This window comes from Loxodonta africana, chromosome 8 (assembly GCF_030014295.1).
Source record: "Loxodonta africana isolate mLoxAfr1 chromosome 8, mLoxAfr1.hap2, whole genome shotgun sequence".
Lineage (NCBI taxonomy): Eukaryota > Metazoa > Chordata > Mammalia > Proboscidea > Elephantidae > Loxodonta > Loxodonta africana.
The window spans coordinates 115,548,865-115,574,201 of record NC_087349.1 but is presented as its reverse complement, the minus strand read 5'-3'; the positions used below and the strand labels follow the sequence as shown (position 1 = coordinate 115,574,201).

The 25,337-nt window shown below is 39.5% G+C and overlaps 1 protein-coding gene across 1 annotated transcript in view; it reads left to right on the top strand.

Annotated features, from left to right (window-relative positions):
* The first annotated feature begins 469 nt into the window (after positions 1-469).
* Positions 470-25,337, top strand: part of ABCA13 (ATP binding cassette subfamily A member 13) — a 572,876-nt gene continuing 548,008 nt past the window's right edge. Inside the window, 1 exon segment of the mRNA XM_064290236.1 lies at positions 470-538. Coding sequence (XP_064146306.1) covers positions 470-538 — 69 coding nt within the window.

Sequence of the window (25,337 nt, the reverse complement as noted above, 5' to 3'; positions counted from 1 at the left end):
CCTTCCCATTCTCTTCTATGTGACCGCTGAAATGGAAAACGTCTTGGTAAATTCGTGTGATTGCTGATGTTTCAGGAGGGAGGAGGAAGTCCATCCAATTAGCATCAAGGGAGAAGGAGGTCAATATCAACTTCAGCATCATTTTTTGGAACAGGCATTGGTTGTACGTGTTCTTGAAGAGTGAGCTCTGTGTGATTCCAAGGAACGGAAAGTCCCAAAGGCAGCATCCTATAGCCCATGCCCATCTCACACACTGAGCAGCTAGAGAAAACGTATGATTTCTCAGCAGCTGCAAACAAGAGAGGACATTTGATTCCTGCATTATTCAGTTACCAGTAATCTCTCTTGCATCACTCACTTTTGTTAGCTTGACTAAGAGCGCAACATACCATCGCTTGAGCCCAGCAGTTATAAGTGCTGTCCTGTGTGCTGACTTCCTGGATAAGGTCGGGGACAGGACGCAGTCGGCATGGCGCATGCAGGGCGCCAGTTCCAAGCTCTTCTCTGGAAGAATTGGCTCTGCCGCCTAAGGCACCCGGTGAGTGCTTGACCTGGTGTTCCCAGGGCCTGTGGTGAGGTACGTGGAGAGAGACCAGGATCTGTTCTGGTCTGCCTGCCTCTGTCTTCCGGCAGGTACAGGTGTCTGTCCCCACTTCAAGGAATTTGTAGACGCTGGAATGAAATTTTGTCAGAAAGAGCTAGCTGACAGAACAAAACACATTTCTAAAAAAATACAAGAAGTAGATTTTGAGATATAATTGGCATTTTGGACATTTTTTGTAAAAACAGAACTGCTGTTTCTCTGGTTTAAGGGACAAGACATCAAACGCAATTAATGTACAATGCAGATATCCAAAGTTTGGGAGTGTCGTATCTATTCAGTATTATTCTTTGAAGTCAAATCTTTAGTGGTAATTCACATCTTTTTGGAACTGTTTCCAAGCTACGTTGAAACAAAAGAAAACGAACCAAAGCTTTTCTAAGCAGACCAGAATTTGTGCTAATGCTACATAAATTGTCATGTAAGCGTACATGTGAACAAAGTAGAGAATCACTTGCTATTAAGATGAACTATCTTTTATGCCTAATGCTGTTAGATGAAAATGGACTCCGGTAAATGTCATTTTTATTGGAAGGAGATCTACAGTAATATTTGTGTTATTTCTGATTTGAAGGTTCACGCTCATTATGGGGTCATACTGACAAACTCTTCTGTTTAAAGATGTTCAGTGATTGACATTGAACTTAACTTTGCTGAATTCTCATATCCAGAATATTCTCTCTTCGTCAAGATAAAATGGACTTTAACAAAAATACTTTGTCCTTTTTTTTTTTTTTCTAAAAAAAGACCCTCTTCAGGATCAGAAGAAAAATCTAACTTTTTTAAAAAAAGAAATCAAGGACTAACAAGTGAGACATGTAGTCTTCACAAACTGTTAGTGTATTGCTGTCTGTGTAGGCGTTTTTCCTTTTATGAACAGTGTATTTCATTGACTTATAAGTTTGTTTTGGGAAACTAGGCCTGTTTTCCCATAAGAGTGTGTAATATGTGGAAGCTAGTTTCCCAGGAGCTACTCTTTCGGTTTTACGTACATCTACCCATTTAAACCTCAAAACAGCTCCTTGAGGGAGGTCCCATGACTATCTACTTATTATTATTAGACACTTGAGCCTTAGAAGTCCTTGTGGCTCAGTGGTTAAGTGCTCAGCTGCTAATCAAAAGGTCGAAGTTTTGAACCCACTGGCTACTCTATGGGAGAAAGATGTGGCAGTCTGCTTCCATAAAGATCCCCATTGCCTTTGAGGACATAAACATTGCTGCTGTGGGAAACAGTACGGGGCAGTTCTACTCTGTTCTACAGGGTCTCCAGGAGTTGGAATCCAGTGGAAGGCAACAGGTTCGTGTTTGGTTTTGAGTTGTCCAAAATTTTTTATGATTCTTAATGCTGCTAAGACAAGCATCCTCATAAAAAATCTTTTATTCATTTATTTATTTGATGACCACTTATTTTAAATTGTGGAGCCCTGACGGTACAGTGTTTAAGAGCTCAGGCTGCTAATCAAAAGATCGGCAGTCCGAATCCACCAGCTGCTCCTTGGAAATCCAATGGGGCAGTTCTACTCTGTCCTACAAGGTCGCTGTGAATTGGAATTGACTCCATGGCAATGGGTTTTTTGTTTCATTTTAAATTGTAACTCCTGCATCCCATTCCTTCTTTGTCTCATTTTTCTCTTTAGTATTTATCCCTTTCTAACATGTTTTAACATACCATAGATGAACTTATTTGTTAATTGTCTCTGAACCCTGAGTATGTAAGATCCATGAGACCAGGCAATTTTTTGGTTTTGTTCACTAATGTATCCCCCAGGACCGGGACAGTATCTGGCACACAATATGTGGTCAACAAATATTTGCTGAATGAGTAAAGGGAGGAACAAAATATTTATTGTGTTTCTTCTGTGTATACAGGAAAAACGTGTGCTCTGCACTCAAGAGACAGAGAAAGGCAGTAATATATACAATTAAATATCTAATAAACCCACTTCTGGGTTTATTCTACAGAAGTATCTGCACAGGTGGGAATCCAGGTTATTGATTGCAGTCTTACGATAGTAAAAGAGCAGAAACAACACAAGTTTTTCCGTGTGTGTAACTTGGAGCCGGTCTGCTTGTTTTCACATCTCTGCTCTGCCACTTACTGGTTTACTAAACAGGCAAATTTCTTAACTCGGTTTTCCTCTCTATAAATTGACATTGTTTGGGGATTAAACGAGTTAGCATATGCACTGTGGTTCCAAGAGTGCTCTGCATATGTTGTCATTAGCCGCTGTGAGTCAATGCTAACTCATAGCGACCTGTGTGTGAGTGGGAGCTATTTTCTTACCTGGTGATAGCACTAAGTGGTGGTGCCATCTAAAGACAGGTAGAAATGGATAGCCTGACATGTAGGAGGTACAGTCAGCAGCCTGTGGGAATCTCAAGGATACACTAGGTTTCTGGCTTGCATGATTGGGTTAGAATAGAAACCCCAGGGGACTCAGATGTAACTATGTTGGCATCGGTTAAAGCTATTGCATTGGAAATACTGAGGCCAGACCCCTCTGGGAGAATGTCTCTAAACTGACCTATTTTTCACAGGCTCCACCTGTTCTCCTATAAAAAAAAAATGGTAATCTGTAAATTCTTAGTTTTTCTACAGCGTCATCTGTGGATAAACAACCTGACTCAGTGATTGAGAAGCCTCAAATAAATTTTTATTTAGTGACTAAGAACCAGATGTTATTTATAAGATGGGTATACTATTGAAGGAAGTTTGTCTGTTTTTAATGTTTATTTTAAAAACGTTTGCTTTATTATATTTATTATTTCAGTTAAAAAGCATTTTATGATGGAAATTTCAGAGAAAAATCAAAATAACAGTGTAGTGAGTAGTGTTAATCATACAGCTTCATAAATTATCAAAATTCTATTATTCCTGGATACAATTTATTTAAATACAGGATTTTTTATAACTATTTCAATGCCACTTACTTTTTTCTCTTGATTTTTATTTATTGCACAAACAGCACTAAGGGAAACTTTAAAAATCATCTAACATTCCATTATTCTAACGCATATACTATTTCTGTGGTTTCATGTTGTCACTGGAGCCCTGGTGGTGCAGTGGTTAAGCATTTGGCTGCTAACCAAAAGGTTGGCAGTTTGAATCCACCTGCCACTCCTTGAAAACCCTGTGGGGCAGTTCTACTCTGTCCTATAGGGTTTCTATGAATCGAAATCAGCTGGATGGCAACAGGTTGTGTTGTCATGAGGCACATATAATGCAATATTTTTACATAATTGAAATCATAGCTTTTTGCTCTATTTTTCACTTAACATTGATCCCAATCATTTTAAATGTTGCTGTTTAGTCTTTATATTTAATAATTTTTTGTATAATAACTTATTGTTGGGTACGCATAATTTATCCAGTCATTTTCTTATATTGGGCACTAGGTTTTTCCATTTCTTACCATTATGAATAACATTTTTATGCATAAAAGATGTGTCTTTAACTGGATTATTTCTGTTGAATAAATTCTCTGGGTCAAAAGTTAAAGGACATGTTCCCTTTCAGCAGGTCTAAAAGCTTTCAAGAACCCAGTCCAGTCCAACAGTTTCTGAGCAACTTCATTAGCTTTGGGAAACACCCACTGATCATGAGCAGACTTTTCCACATGAATTTGTATGCTAATTTTTATACTACAGTCTAACTGTAAATCAATCTGATGTATGGCTTCTGATTTAAAAAATTCAGGAACAATAATAAAGAAAGAAAAAAAAAACTAATGGACATCAAATGTCTGCTCCTTGGCCTTCCTAGTCCTGCAGTCTTTCTGGGCTTTCCCTGTGTTCAGATATTGAAATAGAATGGCTGAGCCCACATCTCATGTACCGTGGACAGCACAGATGCCCCAACCCTATTCAAGCAGGAAGCCCCATCACTGTTGCCTCCACTCTTCTGCATCTGTGGAAATCTGTTCCCTGTCTCACCTTCTGGCACTGCCCTCCTCTTTTTTCTTTCTTTCTTTTTATTTATTTTGTTGTTGTTGTTGAGAATATGCACAGGAAAAGATCCACCAGTTCAACAGTTTCTACATGTACAATTCAGTGACATCGATTACATTCTTCAAATTGTGCAACTATTCTCACCCTCCTTTTCTGAGTTGTTCCTCCCCATTCACATAAATTCACTGCCCAATAAGATTCCTAGCTAATCTTTCCAGTTGCTGTTACTAGTTTGGGAGTGCTGTTGGCTTAGTGGTTAAAAGCTTGGCTGCTAACCAAAAGGTCAGCAGTTCGAATCCACCAGCCGCTCCTTGGAAACCCTATGGGGCAGTTCTACTCTGTCCTATAGGGTCACAATGGGTTTGGTTTTTTTTGGATATCAGTTTTATCCCATATAGATGGCTCTTAAAAGAGCATAATGCTCAAGGCAGGCCTTTTTTACTGGTTAAACTAAACTACTCTTTGGTTTTAAGAAGACTCCAGGGGATATTTTTGGTTTAAAGATTATCTCAGGGGAATAGTTTCAGGGGTTCATCCAACCTTCATGGTTCTAGGAAGTCTGGAGTCCATGAGAATTTGAAATTCTGTATTTTCCCCTTTTTGATCGGATTTTTCTATAGAGTCTTTAATCAAATGTTCCGTAATGGTAGTGTGGCACCATCCAGTTCTTCTGGTCCCTTGGCAAAGAAGGCAGTTGTTCATGGAGGCAATTAGCCACATGTTCCATTTCCTCCTTCTATTCCTGACTCTCCTTCTTCCTCTGTTGCTCCAGATGAATAGAGATCAATTGTTGGAAGTTAGATGGCCACTTGCAAGTTTTTAAGACTCCAGGTACTATGCTAGGAACGAGGAGGTAGAACTAAACACTTTATTACGCCGATTAACTGGGATGTCCCATGAAAACATGACCCTAAACCTCCAAACCAATGAACCAAATCGCATGAGGTTTTTGGTTGTATATAAGCAGCCTCAGCAGCTACTCTTTTTTTGTCATTGTTGTAAATATGTGTATCACACAACTTTTGTCAATTCAACTTTTTCAGGTATAAAACTTGTTGAAAGCATTATAATAATCAGTGCAATTTTTCCATCACTGTTAACGACTCCCCCTTCCCCTTTTTCCTGCAAGTAACCACTAATAAACTTTGTCCTCTATACATTTGCCTTTTTTTGTCTTTTCATAGAAGTGAGGTTATACAATATTTGTCCTTTTGTGATTGATTTATTTTATTAGCATAATGTCTTCCAGTTCCATCCATATTGTAGGAAGCAGGACTTCATTTCTCCTACTGGCTGAGTAGTAGTCCATTGTATGTATGTACCACATTTTGTTTATCCATTCATCTGCTGGTGAGCATTTAGGTTGTTTCTACCTTTTGGCTATTGTGATAGTGCTGCAATGAACATTGGTGTACGAGTCTCTGGGTCTCTGCTTTCAAGTCTTGTGGGTATATACCTAGGAATGGAATTGCTGGGTGATAGGCTAATTCTGTTTTTAGGTTTTTGGGGAATCTTCACATTGCTTTCCACAATGGTTGCACTATTTGCATTCCCATCAACAATGGATAAGAGTTCCAATTTCCCCACATCCTTGCCAGCACTTGTTTGTTTTGTTTTTAATTTTATTGTACTTTAGGTGAAAGTTTACAGTGCAAATCAGTTTCTCATTCAAAAATTTATACATAAATTGTTTTGGGACATTGGTTGCAATCCCCACATTTTGTCAGTACTATCCATGTTTCCCTTTCCACCCTGGGTTCTCTGTATCCATTCGTCCAGTTTTCTTGTCCCTTCCTGCCTACTCGTCTTTGCTTTTGGGCAGGTGTTGCCTATTTAATCTCCTATACGTGACTGAAATAAGAAACACTTTCCTCAAGTGTTATTGTTTGTTTTCTAGGCCCGTCTAATCTTTGGTTGAAAGGTAGACTTGGGGAGCATCTTCAGTTCTGAGTTAGCATGGTGTCCGGAAGCCATAGTTTTGGGAGTTCCTCCAGTTTCTGTTAGACCAGCAAGTCTGGTCTTTTTTCTTTCTTTCTTTTCTTTTTTTGTGAATTTGAGTTTTGTTCCACATTTTTCTGCTGCTCTGTCTGGAACCCTCTATTGTGATCCCTGTCAGAGCGGTTGGTGGTAGTATAGCCAAAATTATTAACGTTCTGAATTTTTTTTTTTAATCTTAGGCATCCCAGTGGGAGTGAGCTGGCATCTCATTGTTTCAATTTGTATCTCTCTGATGGCTAGTGATGCTGAGAATCTGTCATGTGTTTGGTGGCCATTCGAATGCCGTCTTTGGTGAAATGTCTATACAAGTCCTTTGCCCATTTCATGATTGGATTATTTGTCTTTTTGTTGTTGTCGAAGTTTTATAGATACTTTGATTATTAGATTCTTGTCTGATATATATAGGATGCATCCCTCTTTGCATATCTACCTCCTAGCAGTCTACCCGAGGGCCTTGTCCTTGAAAATACGAGTCTTGGAAAGCACTTTTTTTTTCTTTAACATCCAGAGAAACAAATTCTCAAGTTGAGCTTTAACTACTTCAGACTTCAGAGTTTTTGTGCATATGTTTGTGTCTTTTCCTTTTAAAAAACAAAAAATGTCACACTTTGAGGCATTTGCTTGCCACTGAGTTCAGATGTTGAAAGTCTAACTTAACGTTAGAGAATCATCTCTTTTTGGAAACAATTAACATTCTAGCCAGAATTTCTGCATTTTTCTGAAATTGAGAAAACTGTAGATACTGAGCTCTAGAGGGGCCCTGGTGGCTCAGTGGTTAAGACCTTGGCTGCTAAGCAAAAGTCTGCAGTTCAAATCCATCAGCTGCTCCTTGGAAACCCTGTGGAGCAGTTCTACTCTGTCCTATAGGGTTGCTATGAGTTGAAATCTACTCGATGACACCAGGTTTTTGAGTCAGGTTAAGCTCCAGAAATAAAATAATTTTCATTTCTCTTGGAAAATACTTCAGCCTCAGAGATTGATGTTTTGTGGTTTTATATACTTACAAGTTATAGCTCATCAATTGTTTGTGGTCAAATTTGTTATAAAGGTCTATTAAGGGTGTCGTCAGGAATCAGGAGGTCAGAGGTCGGGTGTCTGACCTGTCTGAAAGGCAATGTGGAAAAAGCTAGAAAAATAGTTTCTGCGAAGATACCATAATTGCTGTGGATATTTTAAAACAGCAGAATAGGTTTACATTAGAAAAAAACAGGAAGTTCAAATGTTCAAATATCAGCCATTCACAGATGGATGTTGAAATTGTTATTAAAGGGGTTGTAGTTACAACGACCTGTAAGTGGTTTTATTAATAAAGTTTACAAAGTCAGTAGAGTGGAACCCTAACTGAAAGTGGTGTCTAAGAGTCATTCACTGATATTCTATAATTTGGAGTCCCACCCTGCCCCCATTGTTGATAAGAGTTTTCTCACCATTAGATCAGGATGAGAGTGTTCTCATGCCTGCAGGGCCATTGACGTACATGAGCAGCCCTCCCATGGAGCCCCAACTGCTGGCATAGCTCCATCACCTCTATGCTAACCCAATTCCAGCTTCAGGAGGCACACCTGCACCTGCACCTTGGGTTGCTTGGACTTTTAACCTGGTGGCTGGGACCCTGCCATGGATTGAATTGTGTCCCCCCAAAATATGTGTCAACTTGGTTAGCCCATGATTCCCAGTATTGTGTGGTTGTTCTCCATTTTGTGACTGTAATTTTATGTTAAAGAGGACTAGGGTAGAATTATAATACCCTTCCTAAGGTCACATTCCTGTTCCAGTGTAAAGGGAGTCTCCCCGATGTGTGGCCGGCACCATCTTTTATCTTATAAGAGATAAAAGAAAAGAGAAGTAAGCAGAGAGGAGGGACCTCATACCACCAAGAAAGAAGCAACAGGAGCAGAGCACATCCTTTGGACCTGGGGTTCCTGTGTAGAGAAGCTTCTCGACCAGGGAAAGATTGATGAGAAGGACCTTCCTCCAGAGCTGACAGATAGAAAAAGCCTTCCCCTGGAGCTGATGCCCTGAATTTCAACTCGTAGCCTACTAGACTGTGGGAGAATAAAATTCTCTTTGTTAAAGCCACCCACTTGTGGTATTTCTGTGACAGCAACACTAGATGATTAAGACAGACCTCAAGTGCCGCCACTTAATGCCATTTACAAGAAATTCTCCAGAACAAGGCCTGCTAATAACAAGCTTAAGTTCTCTCCCCAGCACTGGTGTGAATTACAGAGTGACGCATTCATCCTTCCCATCCTGGTTCTGAGGCTAACGCTGCAGCTCCTGGCCTGTTCTTCAGGGCTCTGAAGATGTGCTGCCCAAAGGGGACAGGGTGGCCACGTGGCCCTAGGTGCAACCTCTGCTACCAGGCCTTGCTAACACCCGCTGAAACTCACCCCAGGTATACAGTAAGGATTCTTCTAAGGCAAGCAGTGTGTACTTCTTCTTCTTTTTTTTTTTTAATAGACTTTATTTTTTAGAGTAGTGTTAGGTAGAAGTGAAATTGTGCAGAAAGTACAGAGAATTCCCACCTTGCCCCCCAGTTCCCCTACACACTGTTTCTTCTATTATGAATAACTTGAACTGATGTAGTATATTTATTACTATTGATGAACTAATATTGATACACTATTATTAACTAAAGTCCATAGTTTACATGAAGATTCGCTCTTTGTGTTGCAGTTTCATCCATTTTGACAAATGCATAATGTCATGTGTTTACCTCTACAGTATTATGAAGAATAGTTTCACTTCCCTAGAAATCCCTGTTCTCCACCTATTCACCTTTCCTCCCTCCCCGTGACACTCTGGCAACCACTGATCTTTTTTACAGTTTTGTCTTTTCCAAAATGTCATATAGTTGGAATCATACAGTATGTAGCCTTTTCTGACCAGCTGTTTTCACTTTGCAATATTTACTTAAGTTCCCTCCAGTCTTTTTGTGGCTTGGTAGCTCATTTCATTTTATTGCTGAATAATACTCCATGTCTGAATGTACCATAGTTTGTTTAACTAGAATTTCTGTTAAAATTAAAGCAAAGAGATTTATTGAAGGAACAGAGCGATCCGGACCAGGCAGCGCTTCATGAGAATTCACAAAAGTACTTGGGTGAAGGAATTCTTTACAGAGTTTAAGTACAGAAAATCCAGGAACTTACAAGGAAAAAATTCTGATTGGTTGGCATTTACAAAACCATAATTTAACAGATACCAGGCAATTATAAGATCACTTAAGAATTTTTTTGTTAATAGCCTTGTTAACCTATGGATATTTTGGGGGTCAGCCTGATAAATATTCTTTCTGGGACCATGCTGTGAGAGGAAGGGAAGGAAGGGGAGACCACAGGCTTCCTGAGGTATTCTGGCTAGCTGACTTTTGAGAATTAGCTCAGAATGAGTAGTAAATAATAAAAATGGATTCCAGACTACATCTTTGTCAGAAACCTCTTCTTCTGCCAAGCGTGTAGATTTTGGGGGATCCTTCACACCCCTCCCTTTTGATCAAGGATTTATATAGAAATTTGCTGAGTGGAAACCTGGTGGCTTAGTGGTTAAGTGCTATGGCTGCTAGCCAAAGGGTCGGCAGTTCGAATCTGCCAGGAGCTCCTTGGAAACTCTATGGGGAAGTTCTACTCTGTCCTATAGGGTCGCTCTGAGTTGGAATGGACTCAACAGCACTGGTTTTTTTTTTTTTTTTTTTTTTTTTTTTTAGTGTAAGAGTGTCTTCTTCTGCATGGACTTATTTTCACTGAATTATTTAGATGGCGGCCCATTTAAAATAGGATTTTAAGACCCCAGATGCCAGGCATCATCTATTCCATCTTTGCCGTGCCATAGTTTGGATCTCTGCTTCTGTGACCTTTTAAGGAGGGGTGTGTAAGAGCAGGGCAGAATTAATAGGAACACTTGGCAGAGAGAGCATCAGCAAAGGTGAAGTACCAAACTGTTCTCTAAGGAATTGCTGATTCTTCAAAATACATGATGTTTTGCATAGCAAGTACTGTTGCATTGTGAGTACAAGAATTTTAAAAACATTTCATAAAACATTTGATTGATCCTATAATAATTATTATAATGATTAAGAGAATTAATCCAGTTTATAAAATTGAACATAGCCAAGAGACAATTTCAGTAGGTAGCTGTCTTAGTTATTCAGTGCTACTATAACAGAAATAACACAAGTGGGAGGTTTTAACAAAGAGAAATTTATTCTCTCACAGTCTAGTAGGCTAGAAGTCCAAATTCAGGGTGCCAGCTCCAGGGGAAGGCTTTCTCTCTCTGTCGGCTCTGGAGGAAAGTCTTTCTCATCAATCTTCCCCTGGACTAGGAGCTTCTCCATGCAGGAACCCTGGGTTCAAGGGATGTGCTCTGCTCCTGGCACTGCTTTCTTGGTAGTATGAGGCTCCCACTCTCTGTTTGCTTCCCTTTCCTTTTATCTCTTGTAAGATAAAAGTTGGTGCAGGCCACACTCCAGGGAAATTTTCATTACATTGGACCAGGGATGTGACCTTAGTAAGGGTGTTACAATGCCACCCTAATCCTCTTTACCATAAAGTTACAATCTCAAAATAGAGGACAACCACACAGTACTGGGAATCATGGCCTAACCAAGCTGACACATATTTTTGGGGACACAATTCAATCCCATGACAATAGCCATCTAAAAATAGCAAGGAAAGGGGAGTTGGACACAGGAGGTAGCTTAAGCATGTAGATTTCTGGTAGACCTGTTTAAGATCTTGTTCTAATTCTCCAGATGTATTTATCCAAGTACAACAAATGGTACTAGCAATGCACAAACTTGTGCTTGTTGTGCTAGAAGAAAATAAAGGAAAATTCTGCTATCCAACGCATATTTGGCAAGATTTTAAAGGTTTTTTTGGGGTTTCTATGTTTTCAGCTAGTTAATTCGTTATTTGCAGCGTAGATTTTTCAAGTTTGGGGATGTTCACTTATGGAAAAAAGCCCTGGGGAAATACTTCTCCATTCCCTGAACTGTCCATTATAGGTTTTTCATAATTTCTTTTGTGTCGGAAAGAGTTTCAGATCATTGGTCTAGAGTACACTTTCATTACAAGAGTGGAGACTTAGTTGTTGTTGTTAGGTCCTGTCGAGCCAATTCTGATTCATAACGACCCTATGTACAACAGAACAAAACACTGCACAGTCCTGAGCCACTCTCATGAGCCCATTCTTGCAGCCACTGTGTCAATCCATAGCTTTGAGGAACTTCTTTTTCACCGAACCTCCACTTTACCAAGCATGATGTCCTTCTCCAGGGATTGATCCCTCCTGACCATACGTCCAAAGTATCTGAGACTTAGAGGAATTCCAAAAAAAGACAAGTGTACATTGATCTATCATTTTTAAACCATCTATGCATGGTAATGCCCAAGCATACGGTTCATTATTCTCTTTTGGGCTTTTCTTAGTGGAGTATTTTGATCCCACGTGTAAAAATATATATCCACGAGAAGCACAGATCATATTATTCCAGTATCATTTTGTGAATAATTTGGTTGACTTTTTTGAGCCATTATTCAATCAAAGAGTTATTACAAATAGACAAGAGCCCCCAATATGTAGAGTGGTAAATGCTACGATGAAAGGGTGGCTTTCCTTTGATGCTACTGCAAAGTCCTTATATAAGAATTTGAACATTCCTGGGATTCCTTGGGCGTATGAGTGACCGTACATGCGTAAAGATTTTCTGTATTATTGGTATAGTTTTTCAAGCGTTCCTCTGTATCATTTACTTGAATGTGTTGAGTTAAATTGAAACATGGCACCTGGGGACATGTTAATAATTCTGGAGGGTGACCCAACCTGACACATATAAAAAAACAAAAAACCAAACCCCGTGCTGTTGAGTCGATTCCTACTGATAGTGACCCTATAGGAGAAAGTAGAACTGCCCCATAGAGTTTCCAAGGAGCACCTGGCGGATTTGAACTGCCGACCTTTAGGTTAGCAGCTGTAGCACTTAACCACTACGCCATCAGGGTTTCCCTGACATGTATAGCTTCTTTGAAAGAAATATTAGGATTAACAATAGAGTCAGGCACAGAGCTATAGCTAAATACAGGCATAGCTAAGGGGTCTGAATTAGTAAGTCCAGATTTTGAGATCTGATGGCAAATCCAACAATGATTCAAACTACTGGCACTAGCTACTAGTTGAACTAATTTAACATTATAATGCCAGGCATTAGCGAGATTCACGTTATACAGTAAAAGAATGCTTAAGAAAGACTTTATAGTCTAAGAATATTTACTAAAATAAAACAATAACCCTTTTATGCTCTCAGGTCCCTCTAGGGATGAAGTACTTTTTCTGTCTCTGAAGGTTTATTGGGAAGGTGCTACACCACTGACAGTCCATGCTGCCTGCCACAAAGCAGAAGTCTTTATGTTCAAAACCAAAGAAATGGCCGTGTGCCACAAACTAGTATTTTTACAGGGTATTGTATGAGGTGACTGAATTTTGGATAGGAAAAATAGAAATTTTGAAATGTTTTATTTGTTACATATATGTACCAATAGACCTGGTAGGTACAATTAGTGGTACTTCATATGTACCATTAAACACTCAGGGTTGGCTTGTTGGGGGGGAGAGGGAACAAAAAAAAAATTTCATGCTACCTACCAAAAATTCAGACACACTCAATAATTCAGCATGCTCTCATTAATGAAAACACATGGTATCAACAAGGAATTCAAAGCAGAAAAAAATTGGAGCAATGAAAGGGATACCGCAAATAAAAATATGCTAAATCTAACTCCTCCTTAGCTATTTGCATGTAAAAAGAGAATATTAAAACATGGAATAATATCACAAGAGTGTAATAAAGTGACTATCATAAAAATATCAGTAATCAGGAAACAAAGCCCCAAAATTACAGTAGGTTACATGAAATATTGTTCCATGATCTTGGGAGGAGCTGTCTACTTCAACATCGCCTACTTCTGGCCACAAGGGCATTCGAACTTCAATTTATTTCCTTCAATAGGATTAATAGTCTAGACGGGGCTTTAGCCTTCTTAAGTTGGGATAGGTGGATCCAAATTTTAACTCCCTGTAATTTAGCGGCACAAGGGTTAGTGAGAAGGACCCAAATGTATCCCTTTCTAGGGAATCTTTTAATTGGTACCTCTTCCAACATGCATGGTCACTTGGTTCAATAGAAGGTAATTTTTGTATTTCTAAATTTTTCCTGTCAAAAGCTTCTTTGACTTGTGAAAGGTGCTCTTTAGAGTAATGAATCAAAGACTAACAATACTTCAATAACTCAGGTTGAACTATATTAGAATCAGTATAGGTTGAGAAATAAGGAAGGGCCATATGCCTTCCAGTAATAATTTCATGGGGGTCAATTTATGTGACCCCCCAAAAAAGAAAAAAATTTTAACAGAGTAGACCTCAAATTTAGAAGGACTAAGGAAGGACCTTAGTCCAGGATAAACTTAGAGACTCAGAAAGCTTGGCTAATTGGGTTTTTACTATACCATTAGTTCTTTCTACTAACCCAGAAGGTTGTGGATGGTAAGGGCAATGAAGTTTTTGATAAATAGGGAAAGTTTTACATATTTCTTTAATTCTTTGTCCTGGAAAATGGATCTCCCTGTCACTGCAAAGAATTGCTGGCGCTCCCCAAGTGGGGATTATGTTTTCAAGAAGTTTCTTAGCTACAAAGGTTACAGTGGCATGGCTACTAGGAAAAGCTTCTACCTAATGTGAAAATCTGCAAATCATCACTAATACATATTGTAACCATTTAAAGGTAGGAGTTGGATAAAATCTAATTGACATTCAAGCATAGGTCCTGAAGGTTTTGGGTATTTCCCAGGTGAAGCTTTAAAAGGTTTGCCTGAGTTATAGCAAGAACAAATAGAACAGTGAGAGGCAACATGCTTGGTAGCCTCAAAAAATGTACCCACCAGCATATATTTAAAATTTCAATCATTTTATCTGATCCTAAATGTGACTGATCTTTCATGAAGAGCTTTCAACACAGGGACATGAAAGTACTTAGGTAAGACAAGGTTCTGATCAAGCCCTAACTGTAATTTGGTTATGGGATCCAGAGAACAATCTGCTTTCTTTCATTTTTCAATTTCCTCAGTTTTAGCTGTTGATTTTTCATTAATTTTTCTAAAATTACTTTGTTAAAGTTATGATTATTTATGAACAAATCAGGGTAATATCCTTTTTCTGTTTTCCTTATCGCTAAGATAACTTGAGAGATGGCTTGTTTGGCTGCTTTCTCAGCAAGATTGTTCCCTCTTATCTCTGCAGTCTGAGGCACTCTTTTAGGTTAATAAGCCTGGGTTTTTATTACAGCAGTCTTCGAGGGGAGTAGTAAAGAGCTTAAAATTCTGCTACTAAAGTTTAATTTTTTATGGCAGTTGCAGAAAAGGTTAGAAATCGTCTCTGTTTCCATGTTGTTGCTGTTGTTAGGTGCCGTCAAGTTGGTTATGACTTATAGAAACCCTATGTACAACAGAGTGAAATACTGCCTGGTCCTGTGCCATCCTCACAATCATTGCCTTTTGAGTCCACTGTTGCAGCAACTATGTCTGTTTCCATAACCTCCCAAAATCATGAGTCTCTCCAAAGTCTTATTTAAAATCTGTGTAAATAATCATGTACCTTCCTTTAGCAAGTTTGCAGGCTCTAGTAAGAGCAATTATTGGAGCTCTGGTGGTGCAGTGGTTAAGAGCTTAGCTATTAACCAAAAGGTCGAGAGTTTGAATCTATCAGGTGCTCCTTAGAAACCCTATGCGGCAGTTCTACTCTGCCCTATAGGGTCGCTATGAGTTGGAATAGACTTAACAGCAAAGGGTTTTTTTTTTTTTTTTTTAAGTAAGAGCAGTTAATTCAGCTTGTTGGGCTGAAGTACCTTCAAGAAGAGCTTGACTTTCAAGAACCTGAGTAGAGGTCATGATGGCATATCCAGCCTGATAGTGAGAACTAGTAGGATCAGGGTTCAAATAGGAGCCATCAACAAATATAATTAAATCAGGATTAGCCAAAGGAGTTTTTCTTAAATCTTTTTGGGTAGTTAAAAGCTATTCAGTTAGATTTAAGTCATCGTGAATTTGGTAGTCCTTTTGGTCAATTTCTGGAAACAGAATGACGAGATTTAAGCAAGCCACAAAATGTAGTCTAATATTAGGTGCAACCAGGAGGAACACTTCATAGGAAGTGAGTTGACTGGTAGAAATATGTTGGGTCAAAGCAAAGTTAAGGATAGTAGATTCTGCATGGGGAACATAAACATTCAGAAAATTTCTCAGCACTATATCTGCCATGCTTTCAACTATTTGGCTGTGGCAGCAACAACTCTGAGAGAAAGAGAGTACCCTTTAGCTATAGGGCCAAGCTGCAGACTGTAGCAAACTACTGGCCTCTGATATTCTCCAGGCTTCTGGGGTAAAATGTCTAACATGTTTTACAGGCTTCATAAATAAACAGGCAAAAATCTAGGTGATAGTTACAAAAGCCTGTGCAGGTGTGTTTGCTAGAGCTCCTTTTAATTTAATTACAGCTTCCTGATTCTCCAGTGCAATTTGGAAAGAATTCAGTTCAGGGGCTTTCAAATATTTATATAGGGGTTAAGTTAGCAAGGAGAAATTAGGAATCCAAGTTCTACAGTAGCTGCAAAGTCCCAGAAACCCACATAATTGTTTCTTAGTTTTGGGGATAGGAGAAGCAAAAATAGCTTCTTTTCATTTAGGATCAATAGAAATGCCTTCTGCAGAAATCAAGTGACTTAAATACTTAACAGAAGGGTGGGCCAATTGTAGTTCTTTAGAAATTTTATGCCCTCCAGAGGCCAGATGTTTTAATAAGATTATGCTGTTATCAATATATGCTTGCGGGAGTTTGAGCATATTATTAAGTCATCAGCATATTGCAGTAATTTAGATTCACTTATGAATGTAAGGGCTGTAAATCAGCATGGAGAATTTGAGAGAAGTAGGTGGGTAGGTTTCTTGAAATAATTGTAAGTTCCAGGCTTAGTGCCTCCAAAGGACTTGGACTTATCTTACTGATTAGAAGATTTCAATTGTTATAATAGTAAGGCCATTAAATTATTTGCCTTGAAGGTTTGTTTAGTCTTCAACGTCTGAGAAAGTTCATTAGCTAAATTTGCTGGCTTAGTAATGGGGGCTACTTTCCAATCTAGCTGAGTCCTTTTTACTAAGGCTGAAAGTTCAGGTTTGAGGCTAGATATGAATACTGCATTGAAAGATCCTATAGCCCCAGGGGATGAAGAATCAATCCTGGAATTCTCAGCAAACTTTTGAAATAGTCCAGTCTGGTAATTGTACACATACTCATCTTTATTTTGTATGCATGAGTGAATTTTTGTCTGATCTATTATTGGCAGAAAAGCCTTTGGAATGGCCTCTAGTAATCTTTTACTGATAGCCCGAGGGTCTTCCATCAGTTGAGTGACTGTTCTATTTATGTCTAGAATTAAACTATTGTTCTAACCACAACTGGGGCTCCCCTGGCCCACCCAGTTATCATGTGTACTAGTTGATACAAATCTGAGCGTTCAGCCTGGTAAGTCTTAACAAGGGTTATAAATTCCTTAGTAAACTTGTCAGAATTCTCCTGCAGTTTTGGGAAGCATTTAGCAATTTCATGTACTTCTGAGCACATTCAAGGTGTAGAAGTAATTTGGGGAGGGTCCTCAATATCCACACTGGGATAAATTTTTTAAAGGCATTTCTGGAATAGACTTTATGTTCCCAATAGTTTCCTTAGGGAAAAGGGGGAAGTTCAGGCAAAATGTTAGTGTTATCAGAGGAACCTTTTGCAATATCAGAGAAGTAAGAAGACAGAGGCAAATACAAAAGAGAGACAGTCAGTAAAGGAGCAGATGGTACTGGGACAACTTGGATAGCTGGGGCAGAAATCTGGCATTGCAATTCCTTATTATGTTTAGTTAATTTAAAAAATTATCCTGATGGAAACAATTTTACTCTATCATGTCTTCTTGAGACTTCAAAATACCAATTATAATAAGTGTCCCATTGTTTCTGCTTAAATTGGGAGCCTTTCTTTTCTAATTTACTGCCCAGAAAATGAAATTTAAATAATTCAAAAGAAGTAAAAAGTGGTCACATATTTTCCAGACTGTCCTTAGTGAAAGTATGCCAAGCAGCTAGGTACAAGCAGGTAACAGAACCATAGTGCTTGTGTATATATTGGGCAGGAGTCCCAGAAGGGAATTACACATTGTCCCTAGATACAGCATTCCCCATTTTTAAAGAAGGTTCGAGTTTGTTCAAAATTTAGAATTCTCGGACTCAAAAAAATGCTGGTCTGTTTCAAAACGTGGCTTATCCTATCACAGGAGACTTTAACTGTGTCTTCTGCAGGTGACTGCCCTATCAGCTTTTACAGATCATGTGTGCCCTTGGTTTTCTTTGTGGTTTATGAAGCCTGAGATTCCAAAACCTTCTAGGACAGTAAATTGCCTGGACCTCACACTACTGCCACCTCTGGAGGCAGAATTTGGCAAAAATGCTTGCAAAGCCAGAATCAAACAGACAAGACAAAATGAGACAGACAAGAACAAAATGAAACAAGAATTCTTCAGTAAGTCTTGAAGAGCACAACACAAGAAGGTGGAGCTTGAAATTCAAGAGGTTCTTTACCTGGTGGCAACTCCTGAGAAATTCACGGAGTGGTGAGCCCAAACAGCCCTGCTTGGTATTGAAGCCTGGTCCTCAAGTCCTCGGGGGTTGCTGGAGGCAATGAACCTTCAAATTCCACTTTTGACACCACAAAATGTCGAACAGCAAACTGGAGTTTCCGTTAAAATTAAAGCAAAGAGATTTTGAAGGAACAGAACAATCTGGATTGGGCAGCACTTTGTGAGGGTTCACAGAAGTACTCTGGCAAAGGAATTTTTTACGGATTTTAAATACAGAAAATCCAGGATCTTACAAGGAAAAAATTCTGATTGGTTTACATTTATAAAATCATGACTTAAAAGACACCAGGCAATTACAAGATTCCTTAAGAATTGTTTTGTTAATAGTCTTGTTATTCTATGGATATTTTTGTGGCCAGCCTGAGTAAGTATCCTCCCTGGGAGCATGCTATGAGAGGAAGGAAGGGGAGGGGAGCTCACAGGCTTCCTGAGGTATTTATTCTGGCTAGCTGACTTTTGAGAGTCAGATCAGAATGAACAGGAAACAATAAAAATGGAGTCTAGTCTACTCTTTGTCAGAAGCCTTTCCTTATGCCAAGCACCTAGATTTTTGAGCTCCTTCACACCATTCACCTAGTGAAGGAAATCTTGGTTATTTCCAAGTTCTGGCAATTTTTAGTAAAGCTGTTATAAACATTCATGTGCAGGTTTTTGTGTGGACACACCTAACACTTAAGAGTGTGATTGCTGGGTTCTCTGGTAAGAAACTGCCACCCTGTCTTCCAAAGTGGATGTACCACTTTGCATTCCCCAAAAGCTTGCAGTTTTTTAGAATGTGTGCAGTCCTTCTCAGTGCATAGACCTGCAGAATGGTGCTGAATTTTCTGGGCACAAATAAGTGTGCCCAGTGCAGCTGATGGAGTCCTCATATTCTGAACAGGGATACAGGATTGGCACATTGAAGTGAAAAGTCTTCCTGTCAATGTCACAGAGTTCCAGGGCCTCAGGGGCACTCTCATGGAAGCGCCTGTGGCCTTGAGGCCACATGACCCAGGTACATGGTTGGTAGCCAAGCCCTGCTCAGGCCCCTCTGAGGCACATTTCCAGCACAGATTGCAGAATTTGGCTGTGACTTTGGGTGGAGCCTACTGGCCTCTACTCAGTCCCAGGGTGCAGTCATGGCAGCTGACATCACTCCCTCTCCCCTTGGATGTGGTTGTTCTTTACCAACTACCAAAACAAACCAAACCAGTTGCTGTTGAGTTGATTCTGACTCATGGTGATCTCATGCATATCAGAGTAGAAATGTGCTTCATAGGGGTCTGAATGGCTTATTTTCCAGAAGCAGATCTCCAGGCCTTTCTTCTGAGGGGCCTGAATGGACTCAAACCTCCAGCCTTTCATTTAGTGGCTAAGCATGTTAATAATTTCTACCACCTATGAACTTGTTCTTCACAGAAGCTGAAAATGTCCTCTGGTATAGGAACGTAGAGATCACTAGTAGCTCTGGGGGTCAGGGCAGTCTCACCAGGGGGTCAGAAGTGGAGCTGTGGGGCATCCGTAGTAGTAAACTGAGAGCTGTGAGTTGAGCCCCTTGGAAACCTCCGCACTCAAATCCATATAACCTCATATTGTTGAATGAGGCAGAAAGTGAGAGGTGGGAGGGGGCCTCAGGGAAGATGTGTGAGTCCTGGGACTGTTTTCAGTATTTCTAGTTGTAAGTAGAGATGATGTAGTTCATGTGATAAGGTGTCACGCAGAGCTAAATAACTGTCTTCTCTACGCTGGGCTGGAATCACATCTCAGCATTGTTGCTGGTTGGCTCTTGTTAACCAGAAGCTCTGACCTGGTTGATCTTTAACAAAACTGTAAGATAATTCAGCTGATAATTTTCCACCTTGTTATTAAATCTTGGGTCCGTAGGGTTCTTGTTGGCTGCGTTGGAGGTTTGGGTCAGACCTGAGGGAGGCTGCCAAGCTCTCTGGGCTGACCTGCCTGGGCCCTGGGAGGAAACGGGCTTGGGCAGGTAAGTTCCAGAAAGGCCACACAGGTGTGGCTCCATTCACTCACAGCTCTGAAGTTTAATTACGGAAAGAAAGCACCCTTTTGTATCTTTAAAGAAGGGGAGTGGCATACACCAAGTTGTTTTTGGTTTGTTTGCTTTTTTTTCATTCATAATCATGGTGTTACCATGGCGTTTTCTTTAATTTTGATTGATTTCAATTTGCTTCAAAGCTTTTAAGGTTAGATCCATTTTTCCTTCTAGGCTCTCTCTCAAAGGACTAATGAGTAATAAACAACCAAACACAAAAACAGCTTTGTAGGGCAGTGAGGGTGGAGGGGGGACGACGGTAGGGAGGTTGGGACTCGTGTACAAAGTGTCTCCTTCAGTTTTGTTCAGCTCTAAGCATCCTTTTTGTCTTGCATAATTGCCTGGGTTTAAGAGCTTAAGACTATCAAACCTTTTACAGGTATGGAAAACTTACTTCATTTCAAAAGCAAGGCATTCGGTTTCTTGTTTCCCAATTTGAATGTTTGACAGAGTGAGAAGAAAAAAAAAATCTCTTTAAATGGCTCTTTTCTTGAAATTGTTATCAGTACTTGAAGGAAAATTTGCCAAATCATCAGAAGGTTAGATCTGGAAGATTCTATTCAAGATAGTGGATTTGTGTGGCTTCTGGGAAAACAAATAAATAATAAAATGATCTTTTTTTTTTCATGAGAGTCTTTCCTTCTTACCTGTGAATGTAGGTCTCATTGGAAATGCCTGGGGTTTGCCTGGAGTTCCCAGTCTAGTTATTTACTTTGTCCCAGAGAGGCCTGAGTTTTTCAATTACCAGAAAGATTTAACAACAACAACAAAAAATTGTAGCAACATTAACTCAGAGACTGGGACAAAGACAACCTTGGGCCTTGACTTATGAGATTGTGTTGGCAGTGGCTGCTGTTGGTTAGGGGACCAGGTTTATGGAAGTGTCCATTGATTTTGTCCCCCTGGGACTCTGAGGTCAGCTCTGCCCTTTTCACTCTAGTATGCCAATCCTGTATCCCTGCTTCAAATTTCTGGGGGACGTGTCCTCTTGTTACCTGCTACTAGATAAGTCAGAGGGCTCACTGAGGGATATCACTCATTCACTCCTCTCCCTGGTCCTCAGAAGCTGTCCCAGAGCCAGGCAGTCAGGCACTTACCCAGGTGTCTAGTGCTCTGGCTGGTCCCCACAAACCTCAGCAGCTCTTGTCATCCTTCATTTACGAGGCCGGAGCTCTAGAGAGAGTCTAACCTGTGTGTCCTAGGGACCACACCTTCGTTTCACCTCTACAGGGTTTTAAAGACTTGTTATGAGGAAAATAATGGCTCCTTATGGATAAGCGAGCTGGAAGAGGTGGGAGGCATGGTGCCTCGGACCCATCTGGTGCCCTGTTGCAGGTTTATGGAATCCCAGGAAGAGGTGCTCCTGCAAAAGTCAAAGATGGAGGTTAAAATAGGTGTTTTTCTCTGATCTCTATGGACCTTGGGAGCACAGAGTCTCTACCCCTGTCTCCATTCATTCTTTAGTGGCATCAGCCAAGCAATGTGATGTAATTGTGTCCTCGCTTTCCAAGTAGATCATAACCTTTAGACCAGAATCCTAATCTTGTTGAGTCTCCTCACCTGGACAGGATTTATTATTCTCATTCCACAGTGAAAGAAACTGAGACCAGGGAGGGTGAGTGAGTCCATTCAAAAAGCAACAGTAGCAGCACCTGCACTTAAACAATTGTGTTGAATTCCTAAACCCACACCCTTTTCAGAACTTCCTGGTTGTCTCTTCCAGTTCCTTCGAGGGAGCATTGAACTTATTTGCTGAAGATCAGAGTAAGTGAATTAAGACAAAATGCTACCAGACAATGAACATTAGGGAACTCTACTTTGCCCATGCTACTGCCTAGTCAGGAAGTGTGGACCCTGTGAGCATTGTCAGATGATTCCGGAGGCCTCCTCTAGCATGATAGTGAACAGTGTGTCTGTAGCACACAAAGTGTGGGGACTAGACGTCCCAAATACCAGGTGGATCAAGACATCAGCTCTTACTGCTGCTGTTGCAAGAGCCGTCCTCATTTCCAGTGACTTCCAGACTATCCTACCATGCCAGTATTTTGATATATTGTGCCATACTAAACTATTTCCTTAGTGCTGGACATACTGGCCTATTTAAAAATATCTTAGAATAAATTCTAAATAGTAATATGGGTGAGTCAAAAGTGTAAGCAAATTGTTCTCCATCTCTATGGTTGAGCCAACGGTGGGCTTCTTTTCAAAGGGGTATACAATTCAAAGTGACTTCAACAATGTTCTTGAGGTTATTATATTCTCACTGGCCCCGTGGTTGCCTTACCTTGTGCCTTAATGGTGGTGGGTAGGGAAGTGGTCTGTGCTTGCAAATTAGTAGGTGTAGGATGACATATTAAAGTTTATTTACTTTTCAATTTTGTGGGATTAGTGTAAGAGTGAACATTTTTTTTATATGTATTTTTCCTTATATAAATTATCCATCAAATTCTTTTTCAATTTTATAATTAGTGACCTAGTAATTTTCTTTTTATTTTGGTTACTAAAACTTTACCAAATGTATTACATGTATTTTCCCAGTTAGTTGCTATCTTTTTGTTTGTTTGTTTACTTTATTGTTCAGATTTAATTTGTGCATATTAAAATATCACCTTTCCCTTTGAGATTTCTTTCGTAATTTTAAAACTGCGAGAATTAATTTATCCATAGATTTGATCAATATTCTACTCTCTTAGTTTTTCTAGAATTGAGTTTACTCTATTTTAGACTCTAATCTACTTACAGGGTATTCTTGAGTATTGTAGAAGGCTATAGTTTATCTTTTTAAACACAAATCCAAATTATCATTCAGATAGCCTAACAGATTGTTGAATGACATTTCTTTACCTTGTTGTACTGAAGAGTTATTTTAACATATATTTGGAAACTGAGTAGAATCTGATTTTGGACTTCACAAACTACTTCATTGATCTGCATTTCTGTTTTTATACCAATTTCACTTCTTAAAAAGAGTTTATACTTTATAATATGTTCTAATATTTTTAGGATTAGAGTCTCTTATAGCTCTTCTTTTTCCTTCAGAATTTTCTTTGCTTTGAAATATATGTATATATATATATAGTTTTTGTTGTTGTTAGGTGCTGTCGAGTCAGTTCCGGCCCATAGTGACCCCTTGTACAACAGAATGAAACACTGCCTGGTCCTGTACCATCCTCACAATCGTTGTTATGCTTGAGACCATTGTTGCAGTCACTGTGTCAATACATCTTGTTGAAGGTCTTCCTCTTTTTTGCTGGGCCTCTACTTTACCAAGGATGACGGCCTTCTCCAGGGACTGATCTCTCCTGATCATATTTCAGAATATGTGAGACATGGTCTCACCATCCTTGACTCTAAGGAGCATTCTGGTTATACTTCTTCCAAGACAGACTTGTTGGTTCTTTTGGCAGTCCATGGTATATTCAATATTCTTTGCCAATACCACAATTCAAAGGTGTCAATTCTTCTTCAGCCTTCCAGCTTTTCAATGCGTATGAGGAGCTTGAAAACACCATGGCTTAGGTCAGGTGCACCTTAGTCTTCAAGGTGAAATCTTTGCTTTTCAACATTTTAAAGAGGTCTTTTGTAGCAGATTTGCCCTATACAATTTGTTTTTTGATTTCTTGACTGCTGTTTCCATGGGTGTTGATTGTGGATCCAAGGAAATTGAAATCCTTAACAACTTTCAATCTTTTCTCTATTCATCATGATGTTGCTTCTTGGTCCAGTTGTGAGAATTTTTGTTTTCTTTATGTTGAGGTGTAATCCATACTAAAGGCTATGGTCACTGATCTTCATCAGTAAGTGCTTCAAGTCCTCTTCATTTTCAGCAAGCAAAGTTGTGTCATCTGAATATCTCAGGTTGTTGATGAGTATTCCTCCAATCCCGATGCTCTGTTCTTCCTCATATAGTCCAGCTTCTCAGATTATTGCTCTGCATACAGACTGAATAGGTATGGAGAAAGAATACAACCCTAAGCATACCTTTCTTGACATTAAGCCATGCAGAATCCCCTTGTTCTGTTTGAATGATTGTCTCTTGATTTACATACAGAATTCCCATTTTTCAAATGTTATCCCTAATTTATTATGATCCACACAGTTGATTGTCTTTGCATAGTCAAAAAACTCAGCTAAACATATTTCTGGTATTCTCTGCTTTCAACCGGGATCCATCTGACATCAGCAATGATATCCCTGGTTTCAAGTCCTCTTCTGAATCTGGCTTGAATTTCTGGCAGTTTCCTGTCGATATACTGCTGCAGCCACTTTTGAATGATCTTCCGTGATGTTTTACTTACTTGTGATAGTAATGATATTATTTGATAATGTCTGTGTTCAGTTGGATTACTTTTCTTGGGAACAGGCATAAATACGGATCTCTTCCAATTGGTTGGTCAGGTAGCTGTCTTCCAAATTTCCTGGCATAGACGAGTGAGCACTTCCAGTGGTGAATCTGTTTGTTGAAACATCTCGATTGGTATTCTGTCAATTCCTGGAGCCTTGTTTTTTGCCAATGCCTTCAGAGCAGCTTGGACTTCTTCCCTCAGTACCATAGGTTCCTGATCGTATGCTACCTCCTGAAATGGTTGAACATCGACCAGTTCTTTTTGGTATAGTGACTCGTGTACCCTTCCATCTTCCTGCATCATTTAATATTTTACCCATAGACTCTTTCAATTTTGCCACCCAAGGTTTGAATTTTTTTCAGTTCTTTTAGCTTGAGAAATGCAGAGTGGGTTCTTTCCTTTTGGTTTTCTACCTCCAGGTCTTTGCACATGTCATTATAATACTTTACTTTGTCTTCTTTAAAAAAAAAAAAAATTTTTTTTTGTCTTCTTTAGCTGCCCTTTAAAATCTTCTATTCAGCTGTTTTAGTTCATCATTGTTTCCTTTTGCTTTAGCTACTTGATGTTCAAGAGCAAGTTTCAGAGGCTCTTCTGATATCCATTTTGTTGTTTTCTTTCTTTCCTGCTTTTTAATGACCTCTTGCTTTCTTCACGTATGATGCCCTTGATGTCATTCCAAAATTC